Raw genomic sequence first — 26,836 nt, 5'->3', positions numbered from 1 at the left:
TTCTCCTCCAGGAAGCCCTCCTGATTTGTCTTCCTCAGAATTCCAGAGGCTCCTTTCTCTGCTCCACTTTGGGATTGAAAAGATCACAGACTTATTTCCATTACTCACTTGTGATGTGACCTTGAGCAGGCAGGTGCCTTTGCTGTCTGGGCCTCAGTTTCTTCATCTGTTAAATGGGGCCAGTGGTCCCTATCTACAGGGTAACAGTTTTGAGGTATGGAGCTGATGTGGCCCCATTGGAGTAGGGCGGGGGGGACTGGTAGGCAAGTGCCCAGAGTGGGCTGTGAGAGTGGACCACAGAGGCCATTCTCCTTTTGAAATCTCAGCTCTCTGGGGTCTTAAAATAGGCCCCAACTGTTAGACGGGAAAGCACCAGCTGAGAATCTGTTAGATTCTTCGCCTTCACGCCCAATGCCCCCGTGTGGCTCTGTGCCCTTCCTGGAGGGGTTAGGGGCTGTTGGGGTAGGGTGGGGGTTGCAGCCCCTCTCAGCACCATGGTTGAGAGAACTGACTTTTGCTCTTCAACTGGGGTGTGATCACACCTTCTAGCTTATAAAATGTTGGAGGCCCTCAAGAGGGCCCCTGGACCCACTAGGCCAATGGGGGGAGGCACACAGGGCCTTCTGGGGGCAAAGTTAGGCTCTTCCTGCTGCACTAGGCCTGGTGGGCCGAGTGATGATGGTCAGTCACCTGTGTGAGCTGGGCCAGGTCAGGCCAGACCCCAGGCTAGGCCTCATCCTCTCCACACTTCCTGGTTTCAGGCCCAAGGGAAGGGAAGGAACAGGCTTCTGGAAATGAGAGGTGGTTGGTAGTCCCAGCCATTGGGGGATGGCGAGTCATCTTGGTTGGAGGGACTCATTGCTGTCAGAGGGTCATAGCTGGGGGAGACACCAGCCTGGGAGAGGGTCCTCCCTGGTGCAGGGGCTGGGGGCCACTCAGACGGGCCCATGGCTGGAGGGCAGGGCCTGGGTGCACCAAAGCTTCTCTATCACCAGCCTGTCCCCGAGCTCCCAGGAAGTGAAGCTTTTATTTTGAGCCCAGGGCAGTGGTCTGGAACTAGGACTTTGCTCTGAGGTCACTATAAGCCTGTGTTAGTCTCCCAGGGGACCCTACCCTCTAGGGAAAGGCAGGGTACAGAATGCCTAATGAGGCATGAAGGTGACCAAGGAGCTGCGCAGAGTGAGGTTGTTGGCTTCCTGTCCTTCCAGTTCTTAGCTCTGCTGGTGCACCCCTTCCAGCCTCAGTTTCTTCCCCTGTCAAATGGGGTTCAATAACTATGACCTGCAGGGTCATTTGGAAACTCAAAGGAAACCAGGTAGGAGATACACCTGGCATCTAGTGAGCACACCACAAATGGCAGCTGCCACCAGAGCTTCCACTTGACAGAAGAGGAAACAGGGTCAGAGAGGCCAGGCTCCGTTGCTGCTCCAGACTGTGGTGAGGGAGGGGTAGGAGGGTGGGGGCTGTGAGCTGTAATATCCGGAAGCCATGTCCTTTCCGTTTTTTTCTTTTTTAAAAGTTTTATTAAAATATAGTTGATGTGCAATATTATATTGGCTTCAGGTGTTCAACAGTGATTCTGCATTTATATGCCTTACGATGTGATCACCACGATATGTCTAAGTAACCATCTGTCACTGTGAAAACTCACTACGGTATTATTGACTATATTCCCTGTGCTTTACACTGCGTCCCCGTGGCTTATTTATCCCCGTGGCTTATAATTGGAGGTTTGTACCTCTTATTCAAGAACTTTGTCCTTATTAACACAGAACCCACATGGAAAGATGCAGTCTTGATTTCACCTGCAACATGGGGAAAAAATGGGACTGATCACAGAGCCTGCCTCATAAGGCTGAGGTGAGGGTGAAATGATGTGTGTCAGTGTTCGAGGAGACCTGGCCTCTCCTAAATGCTCGGCAGTAGTAGTAATACTATCATGGGTGGTGTGGGAGGGCTTTGCTTTGAATGTAAACAGGGAAGTGACGGTTTATGGGACTAGCTTGAGGGGTGCAGGCTGCTTCTCCAGATACTCAGGAAATGGAGGAGGATGGAGGCTTAGGCCAAACCTGGAGGCTGAATCTGAATCTCAGCCCCCAAAAGGCTTACCATAAAAGGAGATTTGATGACCTCCCTCCTACCCCCAAGAATGGCGGAGACCAGTGGGGTTTACTGGGCCAGGAATTTTACCCTTAGCACCTATTTCTTCAAGGGAAGGAAGGCTTGCCATCCTGTCTCCTTTCATAGGGGAGGGTCTGGAAGGGCAGAGGGCAGAGGGCATGCCTGGGCAGCCACAGGCCAAGCACAGGCAGGGGAGGGAGCTCCGAGGATGCCACACCGGCTTTCCCAGATGGCTCCGGGCCAGAGCTAGGTGTTCCCTGCACAGCGCCCTCACAGTGTTTCTATGCTGCAGAGCAATAGACTACGGTGAGTGCCATCTGAACCGTGTTCTCTGCAGTCTCCCGGCCTTTGCATGAGCTGTCCTTTCTGCCTGGGCTGCTCTTTCTCCCGTCCCTGCCAGCCCCAGAGTCATCTCACCTGTAAAACCATGCGTCCCCCCAGCGTCTCTTATATCCCTCCTCCAGCCCAACCATATGGCAGCTACCATTTCCTGGGGGCCTACTGTGTGCCAGGCATGTGATCACCCCAAGTCACAGTTCCCCCGAGAGAAACGTCTTACAGTTTCCTGAATACATCTCACCCACTTTTGCTTTTGCTCTTGCCAGTCCCTCTGCCTGCAACACTCTTTCCACTGCCCTTTGAGAGAAATCTTTAAGACATGCTGTGTCGCAGAAGCCTTTCTGGAGCCTCCACTCCTGGACCTCGAGTTCCCAGAGCTTACCCCCATCCCAGGACGGCTGCACACCTGCAGATACGGGGACCCTGTGCTCACGTCCTCAGGTCTGGAGGCCGGGAGGCTCACCTAGGGCATGGCTGGCCTGATTCATTTTTGTAATGCCCAGGGCCAGACAGAGTAGAGGCCAGCTGATCTCTATTTTATGTTGGTAACCTTTTATTGATGTGTCAATGACACATCATAAGTGCACATCTTGCACTTTTACAGAGTGAACACACGTGGGTAACCTCCACCCAGATTAAGAAATAGGACAAGACCAGCACCAGAGGCACCTAATATCCCCGTCGTCACTACCCTGCCGCCACTGACTTGTCCCAGCATGTGTGGTTCTAGAACATCCCAGGAATGGGATTACACAGCATATGCTCTTTAGTGCTGGCTTCTTTCGTTCAACATCTCTTTTGTCAGCGTCCCCCCAGTGCTGTGTATAGCCAGCTCGTTTCCCTGGGGTTGTATAGTACTTCATTGCCTGAATATATCACAATGTGTTTGCCTGTTCTGGGGGGCAGGGAGGAAGCGACATTAGGTTATTTCCAGCTTGGGCCATTACAAATAGAGCAGCTACTGCCAAAGGGACGTGAAGTTTGGCATCCACACACAAGCACCTCTGCTTGTCAGTCTGTGTTTCTGGACCTTCACCTTTGGAAGTAGACATATGTCACCTCACTTACTCTTCACAACTGCTCTACTAGTGGGTGGATCCTTCTCTCTGTCCCATAGGTGAGGAAACTGAGGCACAGAGAAGTCAAGTGGCCAGATGGAGGGGACAGGGATGGGAGGACAGCAGAACACCAGCCTCAGGAGAGAAGTAGGGCTCTGGAGGAGGTGTGGGCAGCTTGGCTGGGGCTGTAACTGAGCCGAGGCTCTTGAAGTTGGGACCTCGTTGATGGTATCTGGGCTGCTGGGGATGTGGCTGGGGAGATTGTGCTGCTGGGGAATGGCCCCCACCCGCTGGCCCCCTGATAAGCCTCAACAGGAAGTATGGGGTGGGTGCCAGGGAGGGGAGCTTCCTCTTGACTCTGAGGCATCTGGTTCTCTTCTCCCATCCTCCTCCCAGACAACCTTAGGGGCTCCAGAGAAAACAGGGTGGGCCTGGGAGGTTGAGAGGACAGAGCTTCAGGGAGAGGGTGAGAATAGTCATTATGGTTGCCTACGTGTGCAGGAGCCCCTGAGTCCCTAGGCTCCCCTAGCGGCAGGAGGTCAGGGTGAAAAGGGAGAGACGGTAGGAAAGGGAGGGCACTTGGGACCCATTTTGCAACCTGCATTATCTATTGGGGTCAAGCCCGGGCCTGACTCCTTGTGCAACCTCTGCCAAGCTGCACACAGGCCTCTGCTCTCCTCATAGGAAAGTGACCTCATAGATTTGTTAGGAGGAGGCAATCAAGCTCAGGGATAGGAAAGTGCCCTCGCACCAGCTGGTACATAGTAGGTGCTCACTGAGATTTGGATTCTCTGTCAGTTTTACCCCCTGAAATCTCGGAGGGTGGGTCTCTGCCTGTTTGCTTCTGAAAGGCTAGGTCCTGAGTCCCTAGGAGGTCCTAGAGAGTGGGCCCACCTTTTTGGAGAGGGAACTGGTGTTTGAACCCCGGAGTCGGGGGAGTCTGCTGTTACCATGGTTTCATCACTATCATCGTATCATGAATTCACCAGCTCCGTCAACATCAGCCGCAGAATCAAGGCTGTGTGATCATTGCAGTTAATCACCACTTCCCAGCATGCTCCCTGGTGTTACCTCTATCACCAGCATGCCAGCCACATCCACTGTCACCTCTGTAATCATCACTCATGTGATCATAACTGTCACCACCATGCCAAACCCAGTGACATGCAAGCCAGTCCCCACCTCCCAGCACGGTCACCATTGGAAACCCACCTGTTCAATACTTGTCCACGACCTTCAGCCGTGGCATCTCCACCATTATGGCCCATATTCAGCAGTGCACTATTACCCCCACCCTCTCTGATTTTTCCTCTCCTCTTCCAACTGCTGCTCCCTTTGTTTCAGCTCAAGTTATTAGTTGCTCCTCTAAACTTCTAGGAAACAAAAAATATCTCCTGGCTTACTGGCCACTTGCCCCACCGCTCAGCTTAGGGAAGTTGTGCTGGTTATTGAGAAAGAAGGAACAGTGTGGGGGTGAGAATGGGAACCAAAACCAGAGAGAAGCAGAGGGAAGAGGTGAAAAAGGGGAATGGAAAGTGGGGGGTGACAGTGAGGGGGGCTGGCCATAGCTCAGACTGACACAGTCACTCAGCCTGAGCCTTGGCTTGGCAGCAGGGGGGGCTGAGGCTGATTCCGGCTTTGCAGCAGGCCCTCTGTGTGACCTTGGGCAGCTCACTACCTCTCTCTGAGCCTCACTTTTCCACTGGTAACATCCCCTGTCTAGGGAGGAGGCATTCCCGCCCTCAGTTCTCTGGATCTACACCAGGCTCCAGGCCGTGGCATACGGGGTCCCCTCTTCCCAGAATGCTTTTCTCTCTTCTCTGTTGGAAAACTGGTCCTTATCCCTCAAAGCCATGCTCAAGCTTTTCTGGTTTGTGAAACCCTTCCTGAGTCTTCCAGACAACGGCGATCACTCTCGCATCAGAGACCTCAAGACCCCTGTGTGTCCCCTGTCGTAACTCTGAACATACCGGTCATCCATCAGTTTCTCCTGGGGACTGTGACATCTGCAGGCCAGGGTCCAGTGGCTTATCCAGTCAGGGCCTGGAGGCGGTATGTGCTCAGAGAGTATTTACTGAAGGAACAAGCAAGGGAAAGAATGAATATCCACAGAGACTAATGAACACTGCCCAACTGTGCTATAAGGTTTGTGCAAAAGTAATTGCAGTTTTTGCAATTATTTTCAATTGCATAATAGTGTATGGAGCGCTTGTTGTATGCCTGGCTCTGGGCCAGCATGCTGTTTGACCTGATGGCAATTTTACAAGGCAGGTTCAGTCATTATCCCCATTTCCCAGATGAGGAGACTGAAGCTCAGAAAGGTTAGTGGCTTGCTCAAGGGCACAGAGCTCAGGTTGGGCCCAGGACCATCTGACTCTAGCACCCCAGCTCTTAGCCATATGATCTCACCGTGTAGTATTAAGGAACAGTGAGTGAGGAACAAGTGGGTGAATGCGTGCTGTCTGCCTGGGCTTTGTGGGAGGAGAGAAGCCCTGTTCCAGGAGGGTGTGGGTCATGGCCAGCCAGGCCCTCCACGTACAGGGAGAGGTGGAAACCGGGGAGGTGTGGGTGGAGGGAAAATGAGGGCCAGGAACCCTGGGAATCCTGACTGCTGGGGTTTCTGGGCATCTCCCAGCTTATGTTGTAGGTACGCCAGGTACTTTTCGGGAACTGCAAATGGTTCTTGGTTCTGGACTTGGGTGGAGCAGTGAGGGTCTTCTAAGGAGCAGGGTACATCTCTCGGTGGGAGACCCCGGGAAGCCTGGGTGTGATGTGCCACAGTTTGCAGGAGTTCCACTCCCTTGACTCTCCTGTGTTCAATGATCCCAATGACCCTGGGTACAAATGGGGTGACTGGTTATTAACCAGAGGGGGAAACTGAGGCCAGGGAGGAGCCAGGGTCTGGCCAGGGTCAGACAGCAGTGAGGCAGTGGGAGAAACCTCCCATGGCCAGCTGCTGTGTCCAGGGCTGGGGGAGGGTGGGCAGAAGGTTGGTGAGACCAGGTCCTCGGCCCCCGAACACTGCTCAGCCCTGAGTGGAGCCCTGGACCCTGGGAGCACAGGCATCAGTGTTCAATTCCTAGCAGGGCCACGTGACACAGGGCACATGAGCTTCCATTTCCTCATCTGTACCACGGGGAAAATAGTGCCTCTTTCAAGGTTTTGGGAGATTGCAGTGCAAGCCTGTGTGTACAGCTCTGAGCACATAGAAGGTGCTAAATAAATGTCAATTTCTCTCCATCCCATGTCCTAGGGAGCTGAGCCTCCTAGTTTTCTCTGGATAGAGGCTGGTGTCTTCTGTTGAAGGTTAGGGGCCCGCAGAAGTTCTGCGTCAGGCTCTGAGGTTGCCTCTCTCTGTAACCCAGGGCTGGCTCCTGCCTTTTCTGAGCTTTAGGGTTTTCATCTGGTGAATGGGGACAGAATCATCTCCCCCCTCCTACAGGGTTGTTGAGAAGGTGAAATGGGTGAAGGGTGAGCCTGTTTTTAAACACAGGCGGTTTTTACAAAAGTAGAAATAGTTCTGGTGCTTGCTGCCTCTTCTTGCACAAGCTGTTGGGAGGGAGAGAAAACTTAGGAGGGAAGAGGAGGTTGGCGCCCCTCTCTGACTCCACTGAGGCACCGGCATGGGAGTGGGGAAGGCGGTCAGACCTCAGGCAGAGCCAGGAGGCCGAGAGATGCTGGGAAGATAGTGGAGGGGGGACGTGAATCAGATGTAGGGTCCATCGGCCTGGGTTTAAATCCTGGCTCTACAGATTACCAGCTAGGAGGCCTTGCAGCTCTCTGGGCCGCCCTTTCCTCACCTGTGGAATGGGGGTGGGAAAATTAAGAATAGTCCCTCACTGGGTTGTGGAAGAATCCTTGGGATGGTGCGTGTGGCACACCTGGCATGGAGTCAGGCTGTGCAAATGTCCCTCCCATGCCCTCCTCTTGCTGAGGTCACAGGACATTCAGGAGGGGTATTGGATGCTAATGGCAGGATTGCAGGCATGGTGGCAGGGCCATGAGAGGTTTTTAGGGACAGAATTGAGGAATTAAAGGAGGTGGGGAGGTTTGGGCGTTTTCAGTGGTCTCCAAAATGGGGTGATGCTCAAGATTACCACTGGGGCCTTAGGATGACACAATTGGAATTTATAAAATTTTCCATCACATTGTTTATTAATTTTTGGATTTTTTGTATGTATGTTTCATGATGTTCATGATAAACCAGGATAATAGCACATGCTATATAATTTAGAAATAAAAAAATGTAGAGGAGTGTGTTTAAAAGGTTGACTGACATAAGTGGACAATCAAAATACCTGAGCCCTCTGGGATGGAGGCTAGCAGGGGCTCTGAGGTGTTTTTTTTTGGGGGGGCAGGGTGTAAGGGAAGGCACTAGTACAGCACTGGGAGACTTGGACTCCAATTCCACTCTGTCCCCAACTTACTGTGTGTCCTTGGGCAAGCCACCTAACCTCTCTGAGCTCATAAAACAAACAGAGGGAATTTATAAAAGAAGTGGACGAAGGCTCTTTCCAGCAACTGGATTTTGGGATTGTCTGATTCTGAGCTTCGTTCCAGATCTCAGACAATCCTGGATTCTTGGGACTTCAAAAGTCTTCTTGTGCCACACCTGGTAGACACTCATGTGCCTTTCTAAGCCCAGCTGCCAGTCATCTGGGATGGGGGGCTCACCATCTTGCAGGGTGCCCTGTTCTATCCTGGACTGACTTGTTGTCTGCCTTCTTTTGTCTTTCCCTCATTGAAGGTAAACCTGGGAGGAGAGGGACTGGGGCTCCAGGCTTTAGGGGCCAAGGGAGCATCTTTTCTCTCTCGGGGCTATTTCCTGTGGGTGCCAGCCACAGCCTCCACAGCATCTGCCTTCCGTTTTGGGCTGCTCTCAACTTTTCTGGTGAAACAAAACCTTTTTGGTTCACCCAGGTAGAGGGGGCAGCTAAAGTGAGCTCACTGTCAGCCCCCTGGCACCCTGCTCCTGGTACTGCCCGACCTCCCCTTTAAGCTCACACTAGCCAAAAGCAGATTATGTTTGCTGAGCACTTACTGCCAGGCCCCAAGCTCAGTGCTTTACAAATACTATGCAATTTATTCCTTACTCAATCCAGTGATTCCCGTTTTTCAGATGAGAAAACTGAGAGGTGAAAGGACTTGCCCAAGGTCAAATAATGGCCTGGATTCAAGTCCATCTATATTTGACTCTGGAGCCCAGCTCTTCATCACTCTTCTGTGTTGTCCCTTTCTGCCCCCCTGAACAGGATGTAACATGGCAGGAAGACAGATTGAGACCTGTGTCTGAACTAAAAAAACCACACATAGTCAGCAAGGGGGAAACAGATGGTGGGTATCTGGTGGCCTGTTAGATAAGCATGAGTTACCAGTGCAGGGCAGCCTAGAAAGCCAATGTAAACTAAGGTCATATTAATAGAGGTAGGACGCCTACTATGAGGGAGGAGATGGTTTTGCTCTGAGTGTGGGTGGATGGTGCCTGGAGAAGTGTGTGTGTGTGTGTGTGTGTGTGTGTGTGTGTGTGTGTGTATGTGTGTGGTGGGGGAAGGGCAGAAGGCCTGCGATAAGGACATGGACATACATAAGATTGTGAGTTCCCTGTGGCTGGAAGCATTTAAGTAGAGGCTGCATGACCCAGGATTCCTGCATTAGAAGGTGGAGGGCATGGGCCAGGTGACCCCCAAGGTCCTTTCAAGCTGTAGCTTTGTGTCTGGACTTCTGATGTTACCAGGGCCACACCAAAACTCAGTCTCATCAGACTTGTCCCTTTGCCATCATTCTTAGCAAGGGTCACCTGAAAGAATGGGGTCATTTGTTCATCCACCCATTAATGTATTCATCAAATACAATAGCTAGAACAGTGAACAAGAGAGACACAAGGACCTACAGTCCAGTGGGGATAATAGTAACAATAGTAGAGAGCATAGAGTGAGTGCTTATCATCGGCTAGACACTGTAAGTGGATTATTTCCTCTCTGGTCCCACTGCAACCCTATGAGGCAGGGACTGTTATTATCCCCATTTTGCAGAGGGAGAAATTGAGAAGCCGTGGGGGATGGGTTTGGCAGGGCACCTTGGAGAGTCATTGCTCAGGTGCTTCTAGGCCTGTGACTCCAGGAACTCGGTGCTCTCTGATGCTCAGATGCTGTGACTAAGACCCCATGATGGCCAGTGCCTGTCATTATAAAAGCGGAGCATAGGAGAGACCCAGTCTTAGCCCCGCATCTCCTGTTCAAGCCTGACCTTCAATAATTCCAGTCACTGCTTTCCTGAGAACATGGTTCTCAGTGTTCTTCTGGGATGTTCTCATTTACCCCTCCTAATTGCCTCCTAAGGGAGCTACCGTATTATCCTGAATTTACAGAGAGGGACACTGAGGCACAGAGAGGCCAAGTAACTTGCCCAAGCTCACACAGATGGGAAGAGGAAGAATCAGGATCATGAGCTTCAGCTGTCTATCTGTACAGGCCACACTTTTATCCAGGATGCTCCACTGACCTAGCATTCTATCTTTTCCAAGACCCCTCCTCACAGGTCCCCTGACTGCACACTCTTGGGGAGGGAGAGGGTTGGTGGGGGAGTGGTGCACACCCCGGCTGACGATGCTCTGTTCTGCCCCCAGATCATGAGTGTCTTACTGTTCATCGAGCACTCAGTGGAGGTGGCCCACGGCAAGGCCTCCTGCAAATTCTCACGGAAAGGCTACCTCAGGATCGGTAGGTCCCGGAAGGGGGAGTGGGAAAGGAGAGGGGAGGGGCCCTGGCTGGGGGTAGACAGGCTGGGATTTGAGGCCCTGCCACTTGCCCTCTTTGAGCCTCAGATCTTTCATCTGCAAATGGAGCTATTCCACCTGTCCCCACCTGGGTCTCCAGGGGTGGCAGGAGATAGGATGGTGCTTTGCAAACCTAACCAGCTTAGAAAGATGACAGCAGGACTCTCCTGCTTACGCAGTCAATGGCTGCCCATCACACTGTAATAAAATTGAAGCTCCTCACCTTGAAATCCAGCCCCTCTCGGGCCACATCTCAAATTTTCCTCCAGGCTGCCCCTGGCTCCCAATTCTCCAGCTGACCACACCTGGTCTGGATGCCTTGTTCTCAGAGGCCTTCCCGACCTCACCCTGGTTAAAGCAGACCCCCAGCCCGCTCTCCCAGCCGGCACCCTCCGTGACACCCTCCTGTGTCACTCAAAATGTTCTATTTATGTCTTTGTAGCCCCTCAAGACTGAGAACTGCAGGAGGGCAGGGTCTGGGCTTTCTTGTTCCTAGTCATCACCCCTACACCAGTGGTTCCCACAGCGTGGCCCCTGAAACCCGGGTGGGGATCCCAACTGGCACAACTGGGCCCTCACTGCTCTCCCTTGCCTTTCAGCCGACCTGATCTCCAGCTTCCTGCTCATCACCATGCTCTTCGTCATCAGTGTGAGCCTGTTGATTGGTGTGGTCAAGGTGAGGCCTGGTTGGGGGGGGAAGGGGAGCCAGGAATTGGTGAGCCCCAGCTTCCCTCCTGCCCTCCTCCTAGTCACACCCCCTGGCTGCCCAGAGGGTGGGAGGTGAGTATTGTGGGAGACCCCACTGTACCCTAGAGGTTGTCACTGGTGACCCACATCCTCTTAAACTACAAATGGAGGCAGGGAATTTTGACAGAGAAAAGAAGAGCCATTTTGAGGAGTGGGGAGAGGGGAAAATGCAGCGGGTTTTATAATCAGTGAGAGCAGAAGAGAGAGTATAGACGCATCCACCTCAGTTCCATCCAGTGAGTGGATGAGAGAGACAGGCTGTGGCTCAACCTCCTGCAAAGAAGAACCGCCTGTCCCTCGGCCCCACGGAGGCAGGAAGCCAGGGCCTCGCCACACAGCCCACTGGAGCAGGACCGGAAACATGGCGCTTCCTGGGCAGACAGTGGCCTGGCACTCACAAGGCGCAATGATTTGGTGCTGGTTTGGAATGCCTCCATCTGGCCCGAAATGTCCGCATCACATCCTGGCTAATGCCATTGTCCCATCCCCGTACTCGAGGGATGACTCGTAGGGGCTTGTTCAGAAACACAAACAGATCAGGTCCTCCCTGGATGTTCTGACACTCAGTCTGGGTTGTTTTGGCCACTTCCTGAGTGATTGTAGACAACCACACGAGAAACCACAAAACCACCCTTTCTGTGATTTTGCCCCCAGTGGTGGGTTCACATGCACCAGTACTGGTCATAGTGGTCACTTGCTTTCAGTAGGGGAGGGATTTCAGCCTCACCTTCTCAGGGCCTCTTACCATGAGGAATGTCCCCAGGAGCATCGCACGCAGGGCGCGCTGACTGTTTCAGCAGCGCAGGCTTTTTCCCACCTCAGGGCTTCCTCCTGCCCGCTCATTTCCCTCTAGTACTCTCCTCCTTTCCCTCCTGCTGCTTTCCAGATCTACCCTGGTGACTCACCTCCAGGAAAGTCCTCTCCATCCCTTCTCACCTGTAAAATGGCCCATCCTGGTTGGGTTCTTAAAAGGGAATTGAGTCAAGCTTGCTCCTGGAGCCCCTGGAGTACTTAATCTCTGTAGGTGGGGACTGTTCCTGTGTCTCCGGGGACACCACGGCTCCTCGCACTCAGGGCCTGGGTCTTGCCTTCTCCCTGTTCTCAGAGCCTCACTCAGAGGAGGGCATGTGGCTCCACGTGGGGTGGGAGGATTTGGGAGGGAAGGGAGCTGCCTGTGAGGGGACACATGGGGGCATCAGGCTGCGTGCGGGGAAGTGGAGTGCAAGGGACCTGTGACAGTCCTGGGCCTGCTTTTCAGAACCGGGAGAAGTACCTGCTGCCCTTCATGTCCCTGCAAATCATGGACTACCTTTTGTGCCTGTTCACCCTGCTGGGGTCCTACGTGGAGCTGCCCACCTACCTCAAGTTTGCCTCCCGGAGCAGGGCTGTGAGTACCCAGCCCCATCTACAAACTGCCCAGGCTGGGGAGGGGGGAGGGCTTCAGGCGGTGAATGGGAGCCCTCAAGGTCCTTTCGTAGTTGGTGGCCTTCAGCGTCCCTGAGCCCCTCCCAATCACTCTGAGTTCCTTCCTCTGTCAAATGGGTCTCTGATCCCATCTATCCCTGTGCCTCAGGAGCATTAAATGAGGGAAGTCTATGAGGTGCTCACACATGGTAAGCATTCAACACATGCCAGCCCTGGGTGAATTCACACCAGAGGAAAGGGCACATGCCCTGTTTTAGTCCCCAGCCCTGCTTTGTCCTCCCAACCCACTTCTAAAAGGAGATACGATGACTAAAGCCACGTTGAGCCCCCACTCTCGGATGCCTGTGATGGCTGGTGCCAATCACTGACGCGGCTCCCTAAAGCTGCTTTCCACACTTCTCCTGACGGTTGTCCTTAAAGAGACTGGGGAGGTATACTTCCGAAGGGCCCTGAGTGGGGATTCAGGACCCTGGTTCTAGTCCCGAGTCTGCCACCGGCTCTTGGTGTGAACGTCAGAGGAAGGAGCATCCATTTCTTTCTGGGCACAGTGGACTAGAGATTCACTGGTACTCTCTAGCTGAGATAGTCTGTCAGGTTGAGGACCCCCCAACCCCCACAATATGTCCTGCAGTGCCAGGGCCTCTGGTTGGGGCTTAATTGCTGGTCTGTCTTCCTCCTCCTCTTCGTCCTCCTAAGCACCCCGCCAAGGTCCCCCTGATGACCCTGCAGCTGCTGGACTTCTGCCTGAGCATCCTGACCCTCTGCAGCTCCTACATGGAAGTGCCCACCTATCTCAACTTTAAGTTCATGAACCACATGGTGAGTCTGGGCCAAGGGTCCCTCCCATCGCTGGCTGTGTGGCCGTGAGCAAGTTACTTCCCCTGTCTGTGCCTCAGTGCTTAGGTGGGGTTTCTTAGAAGGGGAGCCTGGGAGGAAGAGTCCTGTGTGAGTGATTAACTGATGGAGAGTGCTCAGGATGAACCTTGAAAAGGGTGAGGGAAGCATGTTTGACACAGGGAAGAAGCTATGCGGACGTGTGGCTTTAGGGGTTGCCCTGCCTGATTCCAGAGGGAACCCTGGAGTAGGAATTGTACTGCAGAAATAATGCTAGTTTTTTATTGTTGTCTAACCAATTCTCCCCAAGCCTGGTGACTTAAAATACTAAAAAAATTACCTCGTACAGCTTCTGGGGATCAGGAATTTGGGAGTGGCTTAGCTGGGCTGTTCAGATTCAGGATCTCTCATGAGGTCGCACCCAAGATGGGGATGGGGCTGCAGAGGCCGAGGGCTTGCCGAGGTCTGAAGGGTCCACCCCCAAGATGGCTTACTCGCATGGCTGTTGGCTCTTTGCCTCAATTCCACACCCTGTGCACCTTTAATAAGGCTGCTTCAGCATTCTCATATCATGGCTGCTGGCTCGCCGAGTGAGTATCCAAATGAGAGAGCAAGGAGGAAACTGCCATGTCTTGGAGGTTACACTCACCTCTGCCACCTTCTATTATCTGTGAGAAGTGAGTCTCTAGGTCTGGCCCACACTCGAGGGAGGGAAGTGAGCTCTACACTTTGAAGGGAGGAGTATCAAAGAATGTGTGCACGTGTCTGCAAATGCCACAGAGGCTGTCCAACTGCGAGCAGTAACCTGGCATCAGTTAGTCGCTGCTTGCAAGCTGTCCCTAGGGGAGGGGGAGACCTCCCAGGTACTTCAGGATTGGGTGGTTCTGTCAGCCAAGACTGCCTTCTAGAGAAGGCCATGCCCGCTGCCAGCTGGGGGGTGGGGGCACTGCCAGGGCCCCCTGGGTGGGCAGCAGCTGCATCTGCTTCCCTCGGGTTGCTCACCTGTCTGGTGGGGCTGAAGGTAAGTAGCCACTGCCTCCCAGGGTCCTTGCGGGGATCAGCCAAGGTCATGCCGTGTTTCCCCGAAAATAAGACCTAGCCGGACCATCAGCTCTAAGGTGTCTTTTGGAGCAAAAATTAACATAAGACTCAGTCTTATTTTACTATAATAGAAGACCGGGTCTTATATAATGTAATATAATGTAATATAAGACCCAGTCTTATATTAATTTTTGCTCCAAAAGGTGCATTAGAGCTGATGGTCCGACTAGGTCTTATTTTGGGGGAAACGGTGGCTGTGCCACACCGTGTTCCCGTTTGTGGAGAGCTAGCTTGTCAGTTCTCCACACGTGGGCACCGTTAAGAGTTCCTCACGGCCAGAGGCACTGACTGTGGCCCCCGCATCTGTTGCAGAATTACCTCCCCAGCCAGGAGGGAATGGCTTACAACCAGTTCATTAAGATGATGATCATTTTCTCCATTGCCTTCATCACCATCCTCGTCCTGAAGGTGAGTGGCCGCTGCCCCAGGCTCTGGGAGGGGTGGTGAGGCTGTTCCGCCCCAGGCCCACCCACGCTAGACTGTTAGGAGTCAGGGAAGTGTGTCTTCTGCTGCTGCCCTTCCTGCTTTTGGATCCTTATTCCGCCCTCCCCACAGCAGCTCCTCTGAGCCCACGTAGGATTGCTGGGGACACTGCATTTAGAGGAAGTGGATCTGCAAAGACCACTTGCATTCAGGTGTCAGGGACTTAATGTATAATCCAGAGAGGCCCTGATCCAGGGAAGGAGGAACTATTCTGTCTGGAATTAGATTCAGAAGGACCTAGGTTTGAATCCTGGCTCTCCCCTCACTAGCTACGTGGTTACTTTTCAAGTCACTTCTCTCTGGGCCTCAGGTCTCCTCTGTGAAAGGGACATAATAAATCTTGCTTTGCTCATGTCACAGTTTTGTGTGATTCAGACACCAAAATGTAGATGGGTACTGAGGTTATATTACTAGAGGTTTGGTGATGAGAAGGAGGGAGGGGAATGGTTTTATTCTTCTCTGGGGTGCTCAGGCCCAGAGGATAGAATCTAGTTTCAGGTCCCAGTTATTAGAGAGATGGTAACAGACTAAAGTGTGTTAATAGCAGACAACCAGGAGGGTTAAGAGGCATGAAAACTCTGCCATGTGAGGCAGTCAAGGAAACCAGGGTGATTTAGTTTGGAAAAGAGATGGCTCAAGGGGCACATGATTGCTGTCTCCAAACACTCAAAGGTCTCTCATGGGGATTCTAAAGGCCACAGCCAGGACTGTGGCCTGAAGCCACAGGAGGCTAATGTTGACTCAATAGAAGAAAGGGTTTTAAAAAAGGGTTCTGATTTGACTATGAAAGTAACATACGATCATTGTAGAAATTCAGAAACTACAGGTGAGCAGAAATAAGACAATCAGCCCACCATCTACCACCACTCAGACCAGCACCGGGTACCTGGCTGCATTTCCTTTCAGTCTTTTCATGTGGGTGGGTGTAAGCAACGTCACTGCCTGCTTTCATCCGAGGCCCTGAGCAGTCTCTGGCCTCACCTAATGCCGACCTGAAAACAGAATTTACTCCTTTTAACCTTTCTTCAAAGAATTGACCTAGCACAAACACATGACTGATGTGCAATGAGAACTTTCCTGAAGGCTTGGGGGAAACCAATGTGGGGCTTTACATCACGCACTGAACTGGAGAATAACTCCCCAAACCCCACCACACAACTCCATCTCCCCCGCCCCTCTCCTCTTTTTGGTCCTTCTTTGGTCAGGGCTTCTCTGGGCCCCTCACTCTGCCTCACTGGCCATCCTCCACCTACTTGGTTTTCCCTGGCCCTTCATGCTACATTCTTTTATAGTTCATTTTATTTATTTCTGCCGTTTCTACGTCCACATCATGGGACCCCATAAAACAAGAGACCTTCCAGATGACAGGACCCGCTCTCCTTTCTTAGGAGCCAGTTTGGGGCAGAGAGAGAACTATTGGCTATTGTCCCCTGAACATGACTCTGGGGACTTCACCCCCCCCTGGAAATTGTCTCCTTAATTCTTACACCAACTGCTAAGAGAAAGCACTTGCTTATATCATCTGACAGATACGTATATCTGTACATATAATTATTTTGCATTTATAAACGTGGGATACTACTGCATACCCTGTTTTGTAATCTGCTTTAAAAAACAACATACAAGTGATTTTTAAGAAAATCTTTCCGACTATCAGCTCTGTCTTAAGTTGGGCAGAGCCATCTTGGGAGGTAGTGAGCTCCTAGTCCCCGGGGGGGAAAGCAGGATCTGCAGTACTATTGCCAACAGGGGTGGAGGGTACCCCAGAAGCCTCCAAAAAGTGCCTTCTTGTGCTGAGTCTGTGGGGGCAGTGGGAAGGAAAATACCTGGAATACTTGGGACTGGCAGGTGAGGTACCCCCCTAACAAGAATACGGGTCTGAGCAGCAGCAGCTGGATGCTGCCTTCTGGGGTGAGCTGGGGCTCCTCAAAAGGTGCCTGGCATCTGTCCCCAGCCTGCTGGGGCAGTAAGGAGTGGGGTCAGCAATGCATAGTTTGACACGGGCCTTTTCCAGATCTACATGTTCAAGTGTGTGTGGAGATGCTACAGAAACATCAAGTCCATGAACTCGGCCGACGACAGCAGCAGTTCCAAGATGCTGCAGAAGGTGAGTCTGGTGCAGGGTCAAGTCCCAGCTCTGCCATTCCCTGTGACATTTAGGGCTAGTCTCTCTCCCTTGTTGGGCCTCAGTTCCTCAACTTGTAACATGAGGGTTGGACCAGAAGAAATGTGAAGATCTCTTTCAGCTCTGGTAGTCTCGGCGTCTTTCATTCATGCATGCATTCAACATTTTCTGCCTCTTACTCTTTGTTGACCTCATATCCAACCCTGGAGGTGTAGCGAAAACTAAGCTACCACTCTGTTCTAGAGGAGTATATTGTCCAGAGCCAATCCAGACACAGAACTCTGATGACAACTTGGTGTGAGCAATGGGGGCACAGAAGAGGCAGCTGGCCTCATCTGGGGTATGTGGGAAGGCTTCCGGAAGGAGGTGACACTTGACCATGTCTTCGACTGTCAATTGGTCCAAGTTCACTGGGAAATGAAGTGCACTTAGAAACAGCTGATTGGAGAAGTGATGGGAAAAGTGTAGCTGGTTTCAATTACCGGTGGCTCACTTTCCTCATCTGTAAAATGGAGATTGTATAAGTCAAGACTTTTTTGGTGGCAGAAACCTGACTCAATCTGACTTAAGTTAAGGAAAAAAAAAAGAATCTATTAGCCTCACAGAATTAGAAAGTCCAACGTAAGTCTGGCTGGGGCCTGGCTGAGTCCTGACATCTGGACATGATCTCACCCTCTCCATGTCTTGACTACACTTTTCTCAGCGTTGGCTCCATTTTCAGGTAACCCTTTCCTCATCGTGGCAATATGGTTGCCCAAATCCCTAGGCTGACATCTCACCTTCTCAGTAACCCTAGCAGAAAGAAAGTCACGGGAGCATGTCTGATTGGACCATCTTGGATCACAAGCCTATTTCCAAACCAGTGATGATAGAAAGTTAGGGGGATGAAATTCTACTTTGAGCAGCCATGCCTAGGTCTCATGTCAGTCCCCTGGATCTGAGGGATGGCGTCAATTCTTCTGGAAGTACATGAACTGAGAGTTTTTCTGGGGAAAATGGTGTGTTGTTACCAAAACAAGGGGGCTTGGTGCTGAACAGGCAAGTCTGTCCGCTATTGGAACAGAAACGGTACCTGTCTGGTGCATGCGACGCCTAGCACGTGGTAAGTACCCAAAGCGTGCTAGTTGTCATCACCGTCCTTTTGCCAGAGGTGAAGTTGGAGCACCCTTGACTCCAGGTGGGGACTATGGTTACTTCTGGCCAATCCTCAGCCCTCATTTTTGTCCCTCCCAGGTGGTCCTGCCGTCTTACGAGGAAGCCGTGTCTCTGCCACCCAAGATTCCGGAGGGGGACCCAGCGCCTCCCCCATACTCCGAGGTGTGACACGCACCAGGTCCCAGCCCGGGTGCTGGGAGAGGTGGAGCTGCCTCGCAATCCACTTCTGTGCTTTGGTGGCCCCTGTGGCCTGGGTGAACCACCCGGCTGACGTCAGGACAATCCGCTTGTGTTCCCCTCGCTGGCCTGCTTTTCCTGTGGGGCCTGGGTGACGCTCACAATTGGGTCAATCCTTTAAGCTGAACGACTCCTTGGGTCTCTCAAAAATTCAGTCCAACAGCACTTGGCTAATTTTGATCAGCTCTGACATTTATTTAAACAATTGGCCATTCTAAATTGAGTGAGTTTGGTTAAAAAACTTTCAGCTTGACCAGTTTAATCAAGAGGCTGACGAACTTTTGAAAACCCACACTTGTCAGTTCAGTAAAATAATTTGGTCAAACAACAACAGTCCGTTGCGTTGGTTTGTAAATAGTGGTCAGTTCATTTAGTCAAGTAATCATCAATTAGTCCTCCCCACCAAATCGAGAGATCTAATTTCTTCAAATAGCTTGCTTACATGTTTATCAAGCCAGCCAACCATCAGTCAATTTAGAATAGTGATTAAATTCAATAATTTGAAAAATCAGATTAGCCCCCAAACCATTCAGTTCAATCTAATCCGATAACTGGCTGGCCACTCTGGTCAGCTCAGTACTTCTGGGTGGCTGAATAGCCAGATAATAGCCAAACCATTATTCAACAGCTAGTTCCAGGAAGTAACAGTAATTTCAATCACCAGACAATCCCTTCACATACACATGGTTTTGCTCAAGAGTTATCATCATTAATAATCAGTCACACACGGTCAGAGTAGTCACCTAGCCGTGGACTCCATGAAATAGGTCACCTCAACCACGGTCACCTCTCGTAATGAACTGTCAGTCCATTCCACAGGCCAGTCCATCCAGCACCAATTTGGTTGTAGGCAACCCAGTTCTGTCTGATGCTTGTGGTCAAGCAGAAATTCAGCCCCGAAATCAGGCAAATTTGTTTGTTGGACTAAATCCACAGGTTCGTTCAGTCAAAACAGGCAAACCCTTTGTGGGTGCAGACCCTGCCACGGGGGCTGGTGTTGGTGGCACCTTAGGGAGGGTTTTGGCCCCAACAACCCCCTCTTTTGCCTGCTTCCCTGAGGGCTGGAGTGCTTGAGGGAGCTGACCAAGAGGTGGAGATAGGGCCACAGAGGTACAACCATGTGGGGCCTATTAGGGGGATACAAAGAGAGGGCTGTGCAAGAGACTCCCCGCCAATACCTGCTCATATAATTGCTTTGTGTGGGATGGAGAATACATTTCAATAAAGCAGCAACATGCTTCTCTTGGGCTGATGTGGTTCCTCAAATATGGTGTAGAAGGGGCTCTGTCCTTCCCCCCCCACCCACACACACATACACACACACCCCTCTTTGTTCAGTCCAGAGGCTCACAGGGGTCATGGCCAGCTGGGGAATGCCAGGACCTGGCTCTGTTTCTGATTACAAATCATGGGCCACATAAGCACCCACCTGGAACCAGGTCCTGCACTGGGCACTGGGGGTGATTGAGATGGGTCGGACTTGCCTCCAGTTAGCCACAGTCTGGGTTGGGGAAGACAGATCCATTAATACTTAGAATAGTTCATGGCTAACACCAGGCCGTGCCAGGGAAAGTCTGAGGGACTTCAGACAGCCAGAAAAGGCTTCTTGGAAGAAGTTTCACTAAGTTGAGTCTGAAAGATGGGTGAGCAGCAGTAAGCAAAGTGGAAGAGGATGTTCTAGGCAAAAGTACCAGGATGTGGAAGGCCTCCGTGGATGTGGGGGTGGGGAGCTGAGGTCGGTAGCTCAGTGTGGCTGTAGGTGGGGAGGGAAGGGAGAGAAGGGAAGGGTTCTTTGGCTGTAAGCTCACTCTGGCTAACTTTAGCCAGGAAGGGCATTTACAGGAAGGAGGTGGTTGCAGGTAACAGAAACGTTGGTGAACCAAGTTTAAAAAAAAAAAAAAAAAGGTGGTCATGATGTTTCTTGGTTCACATAAATGAAAAGTCCAGGGATTTCTGACTTCAGGCATGTTTGGACCTAGGAATCAAATTCTTCAATAATCTCTTTTTCTCTTTCTCTACCTCTCGCCTTCTTGCTCCCAGGCTGAGCTGCTGGGGGCCTGCCTGAGAGTGAAGTCAGCAGAAAGTCTGAGGCAGTTTGAGTTGGGCTCCATCACGGGTACCAAAGAAGATCTAACAGAGCCTTGAACGTCACACCCAGTAGTGTGGACTTATCCTGGGATAGGGGGAATCTATGAAGGGCTTTGGGCAGGGGAATTACAGGGTCAGATTTGGGTTTGGGTTTTAGGAAGGAAGAGACCAAATGTGGGGACTCATATGAAGGCTGGTGAAGTTGTCCTGTGAGGAAGCAGAGAAGGGGATGGATTTGAGAGGTGTTGTCAGCCTTCTTGCTTGTCAACTTTTCTTGGGGATAGCAGATTTCTTTATGCATTTCGTCTGCTCTGTTATCAGATCCCCAAGCAACTGATAAAGTGAGGCTCGAATAGAGATGTTCAGTGGGCTCCCATTCGCACATGAGGGCATCAAGGCCCAGAAACATCAAGTGACTTTCCTAAGGCTACACAGCGGTTAGGGATTAGACCAAGTGCCTTTTTTTTCTTTTTTTTTTTTCTGTACTCCATATGGAGGCTGCTAAGAGGGGTTGGGGTCCTAGCCTGTGTGAGCTCTTGCTTCCTGTGATGATCCATATAAAGAGGTCCCCCAGGAGCCCCCATCAATTGGGGATTGGGGACAGAAGTTCCAGGAGGAAGGGCTTGACCTTGTCTCCAACCTTGCATCCTCATCAAGAGGACACCAAGGGGCCATGGTCGTGTGTCCCAAGGAACAGTTGAGGTGGCCTGGAGCCAAGGAATAGGCTGAGATGTATAGTGGGATTGTACCCTGTGGCCAGGCAGCTGGGACGGGGCCGGCCCAAGGAACAGGAAATAGCTGGGTTTGGGGAAGTCTCGTGGACCGGCCAAGCGATCGGCTGGGCAGCCCTCACCACGGTCCTATAAATGCCCTGTTTGAAGCTCACACAGGGGTCCTTTGACAGGGCTGGGTTTGGACCCACTGAGAGAGCCTGTTTGAGCTAGAAACCCTGAAAGGAGCTGGCCCCAGGAAAGAGGGGGCTGCATGCAGCTGGGCAGGTGAGGGCCACCCAGACAGGCTGTCTCTTGGGGGGAAGAAGAGCCTGCAAAATCAAACCCGAGTTGCAGAAACTGGGAGCACCTCAGTTTCTCAAGGCTCTGATGGTAGCAGGGATGAATGGTCCCCATAATTGAGTGGACTCGTCAGTGTGTCATTTCCATGACTCCCCCACTGGCCTTACATGGCAGGTGCTGTGTGACCATCATTCCTGAGGCTCAGGGTGGGCAAGCCATACGCCCAAAGTCATGACTGGATGAGGGGCACAGCTGGGGTTTGACTCCAGCAGGCCTGACTGCAGCCTGAGCTTCTCCTTCTGGTCCTGCCTGCCCCACCTCATCCACTTCAAAGGTGAGCAGAGTGATCGTCTGACTTTAGAACCTTGGAAAGCCCCCTGAAGAGGGAACTGAGGCATAACCATTGTTGTATGTCTGGCACTAAGGACAGGCCTGGCTCAAGAGCTTGTGATGGAAGCCAGGGGGCCATTATGGGTGCAGGGCCCAGACAGAAGACAGACAGGGAAGTGGCCCAGGGGAGGAATTCTGGGGACATGAAGCAAGCAGTGGCCATGGGGCTGGGTATACTCAGGAGACATTTGGGAAGCAGTAACTGCAGGGCCTGGACACAGAAGTGAGGAAGAGGGAGGATCAAGGCTGGTGCCCAGCTTTGGAGAGCATTTTGGGTTGGTGTCCAGCTCTGAGCTAGGGACACAGGATGGGGGGCAAAAGAGGATGCATTGAGTTTTGCTTTCATTTGAGCTACTGTAGGGAACACGTGATAGGAGGTACCCAGAAAGCAGCTGTGTTTATAGGTCTGGAGTTCAGGATAGCGAGGAAGGAGGGAGCTGGGAATGTGAGTGTCATCTGTGGACACGTGGGAGGGATGGCACCAAGGTTCATAGAGGTGTTAACCGATCCGCTGGACATGAGGCTGACACGTCCTCAGATGAAAGCACAGGCCTCCTTGCCCTGTCTAACTTCTGGCTTCCATCCTGACTGACCGCTTGTAGGGCCTGAGACCAACACAGCACATATGAGGTGTGACAACCACATGAGAGACCTCACCCACAGAGGCTGTGGACCGAAGGGGACCTGTATAGGATGGGAAGCCCAGTGACGCCGCAACAGCCTGGGTGGTGGGGGGAGTGTACCTGCTTTGCAGATGAGGAATCTTGTACTGTGCTTATGGGCAAGTTCTCCACTTTGTGTGTCTCTGTTGACTTTTGGGGAGACCAGAGATTCACGTCCAATCAGGCACCCTGGGAATGTGTCCAGTTTGCAGTGAAATAGTTTTAAGTGTCAAGAAAAGCAGTTCCCAGGTTAAAGGAAGTCGGGGAGGACTCCCCCTTGGGCCCACCTTGGGTTTCTGGGTGGCATTGGAGCCTCTGCTGTGAGTGTAAGAAGCTACTGTGGGTCTGTCTCTGCAGCCACAGGCCCCTACTCACTACCTGCCCAGATGGGCTCTCTGCTCGCACTCCAGTCTCCTGGGACTCCAGGAGGAAGCCTTCTAATTAGCTACCAAGAGCGTCTGACAGGCAGTGGGCTTGGCAGGGAGCAGCCAGCACAAGGGAACCACAGCCTAAATCCGTATGGTAAACAGTTTTGCTGCCACCTCAGGGGCCCAGGTGGTTGGGCAGGACACTGGATTTGCAGCTTCCTCTGTTCCACCTGCTGGGGGAACAATCCAGGCAGGGAGACAGCCTGGGCAAAGGCCTAGAGATGTGACCATGTGTCAGAGGGTGACACAAGTGTGGGAGCCTCCCCTCTGATAACTCACAACTTACAACACCACAATACATTCAGCCTTGACCTTGACAGGGCCAAGTTGCTGAGTGGTGGAGCTGAATTCCTATCAGAGGGCTTTGGGAAAAAGCAAGGCTTTTATTCTAAAGCACTACATTCAGGTGGGACAGTATGTTGCAGGAAAGAGGGTTCTTGGCTTGGGCAGGAAAGAATTCGAGCGTGAGCCAGACAAAAGAACAAAAGTAGTTTATTGTGCGGTGATCTACTCCAAGAGATGGTCCCATCCTTCTTAAGGCTGTTGTTTTTGTTTGTTTTCTTTTTTTTATTAACAATTACTTTATAAAATTTTTTTTATTAGTTTTGTGTGTAAAAAATACTGTAATAGTTAGACATTTATCATTTATATCTCTCATAAAGTGATAACCTCTCTCCCCTAATCTACTATCCCTCTGACATCGCACACAGCCATTACACTTCCACTGTCTCTATTCCTTATGCTGTACTCCGCTTCTTGTGAATATATATATATATATATATATATATATATATATATATATATAAATATATATACAAATATGTAAAATTATAGTTGACATTCATTATTGTTCAGCTTCAGCTTCAGGTGTACAGGACAATGATCAGGCATCTACATCATCCCTGAGGTGGTCTCCCTAATGAGACAAGTGTCCATCGGATACCCTACAAAATCTTTACAACATTATTGATTACATTCCCCAAATTGACTTTCGTATCCCTGTGGCAATCTTGTGGTTCCTGATTGTACTTTTTAATCCCATCACCTTCTCCCTCATCCCCAACCCCCCTCCCATCTAACAACCCTCAGTTTTTCCTCTATGTCTCTGAGACTGTTTCTAATTAGTTTGTTCATTTCTTTTATTCTTTAGATTCCACATATAAGTGAGATCATATGATATTTGTCTTTCTCTGTCTGACTTATTTCACTTAGTATAATGTTCTCTAGGTCCATCCATATCGATACAAATGGTAAGATTTCGTTCTTCTTTATGGCTGTGTAATACTTCATTGTATAAATGTACCATAGTTTCTTAGTCCAGTCATCTACCGATGGGCATTTTGATTGTTTCCATGTCTTGGCTATAGTGAATAGTGCTGCAATAAACTTAGGGGTGCATAGATTTTTTTGAATTAGCATTTTGGAATTCTCTGGATAGATACCCAAGAGTGGAATTGTTAGGTCATAAGGTAGTTCCATTTCAATTTTTTGAGATACCTCCATACTGTTTTCCATAGTGGCTGCACCAGTCTGCAATCCCACCAACAATGCATGAGGTTTCCCTTTTCTCCACATCTTCGCCAGCATTTGTTGCTTGTTGATTTATTGATGATAGCCATTCTGACCGGAGTGAGGTGGTATCTCGTGGTTTTTATTTGCATTTCTCTAATGATTAGTGAGGTTGAGCATTTTTTCACATGTCTGTTTGCCATCTGTATGTCCTCTTTAGAAAAATGTCTCTTCATGTCCTCTGCCCATTTTTAAATTGGATTGTGTGTTTTTTTGGTGTTGAGTTGACTGAGGTTTTTATAAATTTTGGATATTAACCCCTTATCAGATATATCATTGACAAATATCTTCTCCCATTCAGTAGGCTCCTTTTTTGTTTTATTGATGGTTTCCTTAGTTGTGAAAAAACTTTTTAGTTTGAATTAATCCCATATGCTTATTTTTTCTCTTACTTCCCTTGCCCGAGGGAATATATCAATAAAAATATTACTCCAGGTAATATCTGTAAACTTTCTTTCTATATTTCTTCTAGGAGTTTTATGGTTTCAGATCTTGCATTTAAGTCTTTAATCCATTTTGAATTTATTCTTGTATATGGTGTAAGGAGGTGGTCCAGTTTCATTTTTTTGCATGTGTCTGTCCAGGTTTCCCAGCACCGTTTATTGAATAGACTGTCTTTACCCCACTGTAAATTCTTGCTTCCATTGTCGTAGATTAAATGACCACATAGACATGGGTTTATTTCTGGGCTCTCTATTCTGTTCCATTGATCTATGTGTCTGTTTTTATGCCAGTACCATGCTGTTTTGCTTACTATAGCCTTGTAGTATAATTTGATGTCAGGTATTGTGATACCTCCCATTTTATTCGTATTTCTCAAGATTGCCGAGGCTATCTGGGGTCTTTTATGGTTCAATATAATTTTAGGATTATATGTTCTATTTGTGTAAAAAATGTCCTTGGTAGTTTGATAGGAATTGCGTTGAATCTTTATATTGCCTTAGGCAGTATGGACATTTTAATGATATTAATTCTTCCTATCCACGAGCATGGTATGTGTTTCCATTTATTTGTATCTTCTTTAATTTCTCTCTTTAGTGTCTTATAATTTTCTGAGTACAGGTCTTTTACTTCTTTGGTTAAATTTATTCCTAGGTATTTTATAGTCTTTGAAGCAATTGTAAATGGGAAATTGCTTAATTTCTACTTCTGATATTTTATTATTCGTATATACAAATGCAACTGATTTCTGAATATTAATTTTGTATCCTGCTACTTTACTAATTCAGTTAACAGTTCTAATAGTTTTTTTTGGTAGAGTCTCTGGGGTTCTCTCTATATCGTATCATGTCATTTGCATATAATGACAATTTTAGTTCCTCCTTACCAATTTGGATGCCATTTATTTCTTTTTCTTGTCTGATTGCTGTGGCTAGAACTTCCAGCACTATGTTGAATAGAAGTGGAGAAAGTGGGCAACCTTGCCTTATTCCTCATCTAAGGGGGAATGGTTTTAGCTTTTCCCCATTGAGTATGATGTTAGTTGTGGGTTTATCATACATGACCTTTATTATGTTGAGATATGGTCCCTCTATTCCCACTTTCTTAAGAGTTTTTATCATAAATCGCTGCTGGATTTTGTCAAATGTTTTTTCTGCATCTATTGATATGATCATGTGATTTCTATTTTTCATTTTGTTAATGTGGTGTATCACATTAATTGATTTGCGGATGTTGAACCACCCTTGCATAACAAGAAATGAATCCCACTTGATCATGGTGTATGATCTTTTTAATGTATTGGTGAATTCTGTTTGCTAATATTTTGTTGAGGATTTTTGCATCTATGTTCATTAGGGATATCAGCTTATAGTTTTCTTTTTTTGTAATGTCTTTGTCTGATTTTGGGATCAGGGTGATAGTGGCCTCGTAAAAAGTGTTTGGGAGCCTTCCCTCCTTCTGGAATTTTTGGAATAGTTTGAGGAGAATAGGTGATAATTCCTTTTTTTTTTTCCTTTTAAAGATTTTATTGGGCAACAGTGTGTATTTCCAGGACTTTATTGGGGAACAGTGTGTTTTTCCCAGGACCCATCAGCTCCAAGTCAAGTTGTTGTCCTTTCAATCTTAGTTGTGGAGGGCGCAGCTCAGCTCCAGGTCCAGTTGCCGTTGTTCAATCGTAGTTGCAGGGGGCGCAGCCCACCATCCCTTGTGGGAGTCAAACCAACAACCTTGTGGTTGAGAGCACACGCTCCAACCAACTGTGCCATCCGGGAGCTCAGTGGCAGCTCAGCGGCAGCTCTTTGTCTTCATTTTAGTTGCAGAGGGCGCAGCCCACTGGCCCATGTG

At 50.0% G+C, this 26,836-nt stretch overlaps 1 protein-coding gene across 4 annotated transcripts in view; it reads left to right on the top strand.

Moving 5' to 3' along the window:
* Positions 1-19,647, top strand: part of LAPTM5 (lysosomal protein transmembrane 5) — a 68,646-nt gene extending 48,999 nt beyond the window's left edge. For all 4 annotated transcript variants that reach the window (XM_088790816.1, XM_088790817.1, XM_088790815.1 and 1 more), the window contains 7 exons: positions 10,144-10,237; positions 10,893-10,969; positions 12,299-12,427; positions 13,162-13,284; positions 14,713-14,808; positions 16,898-16,990; positions 18,242-19,647. In XM_088790816.1, coding sequence (XP_088646942.1) covers positions 10,144-10,237; positions 10,893-10,969; positions 12,299-12,427; positions 13,162-13,284; positions 14,713-14,808; positions 16,898-16,990; positions 18,242-18,331 — 702 coding nt within the window. In that variant the 3' untranslated portion in view covers positions 18,332-19,647. The remainder of the gene's footprint in view (positions 1-10,143; positions 10,238-10,892; positions 10,970-12,298; positions 12,428-13,161; positions 13,285-14,712; positions 14,809-16,897; positions 16,991-18,241) is intronic.
* The last annotated feature ends 7,189 nt before the right edge of the window (positions 19,648-26,836 follow it).

The sequence above is a fragment of the Rhinolophus sinicus genome, chromosome 14 (assembly GCF_057876585.1).
Source record: "Rhinolophus sinicus isolate RSI-liver-muscle chromosome 14, RSI-T2T, whole genome shotgun sequence".
NCBI classification, from domain to species: domain Eukaryota; kingdom Metazoa; phylum Chordata; class Mammalia; order Chiroptera; family Rhinolophidae; genus Rhinolophus; species Rhinolophus sinicus.
The sequence above is the reverse complement of the archived record's forward strand: the minus strand, read 5'-3'. Positions and strand labels throughout refer to the sequence as shown.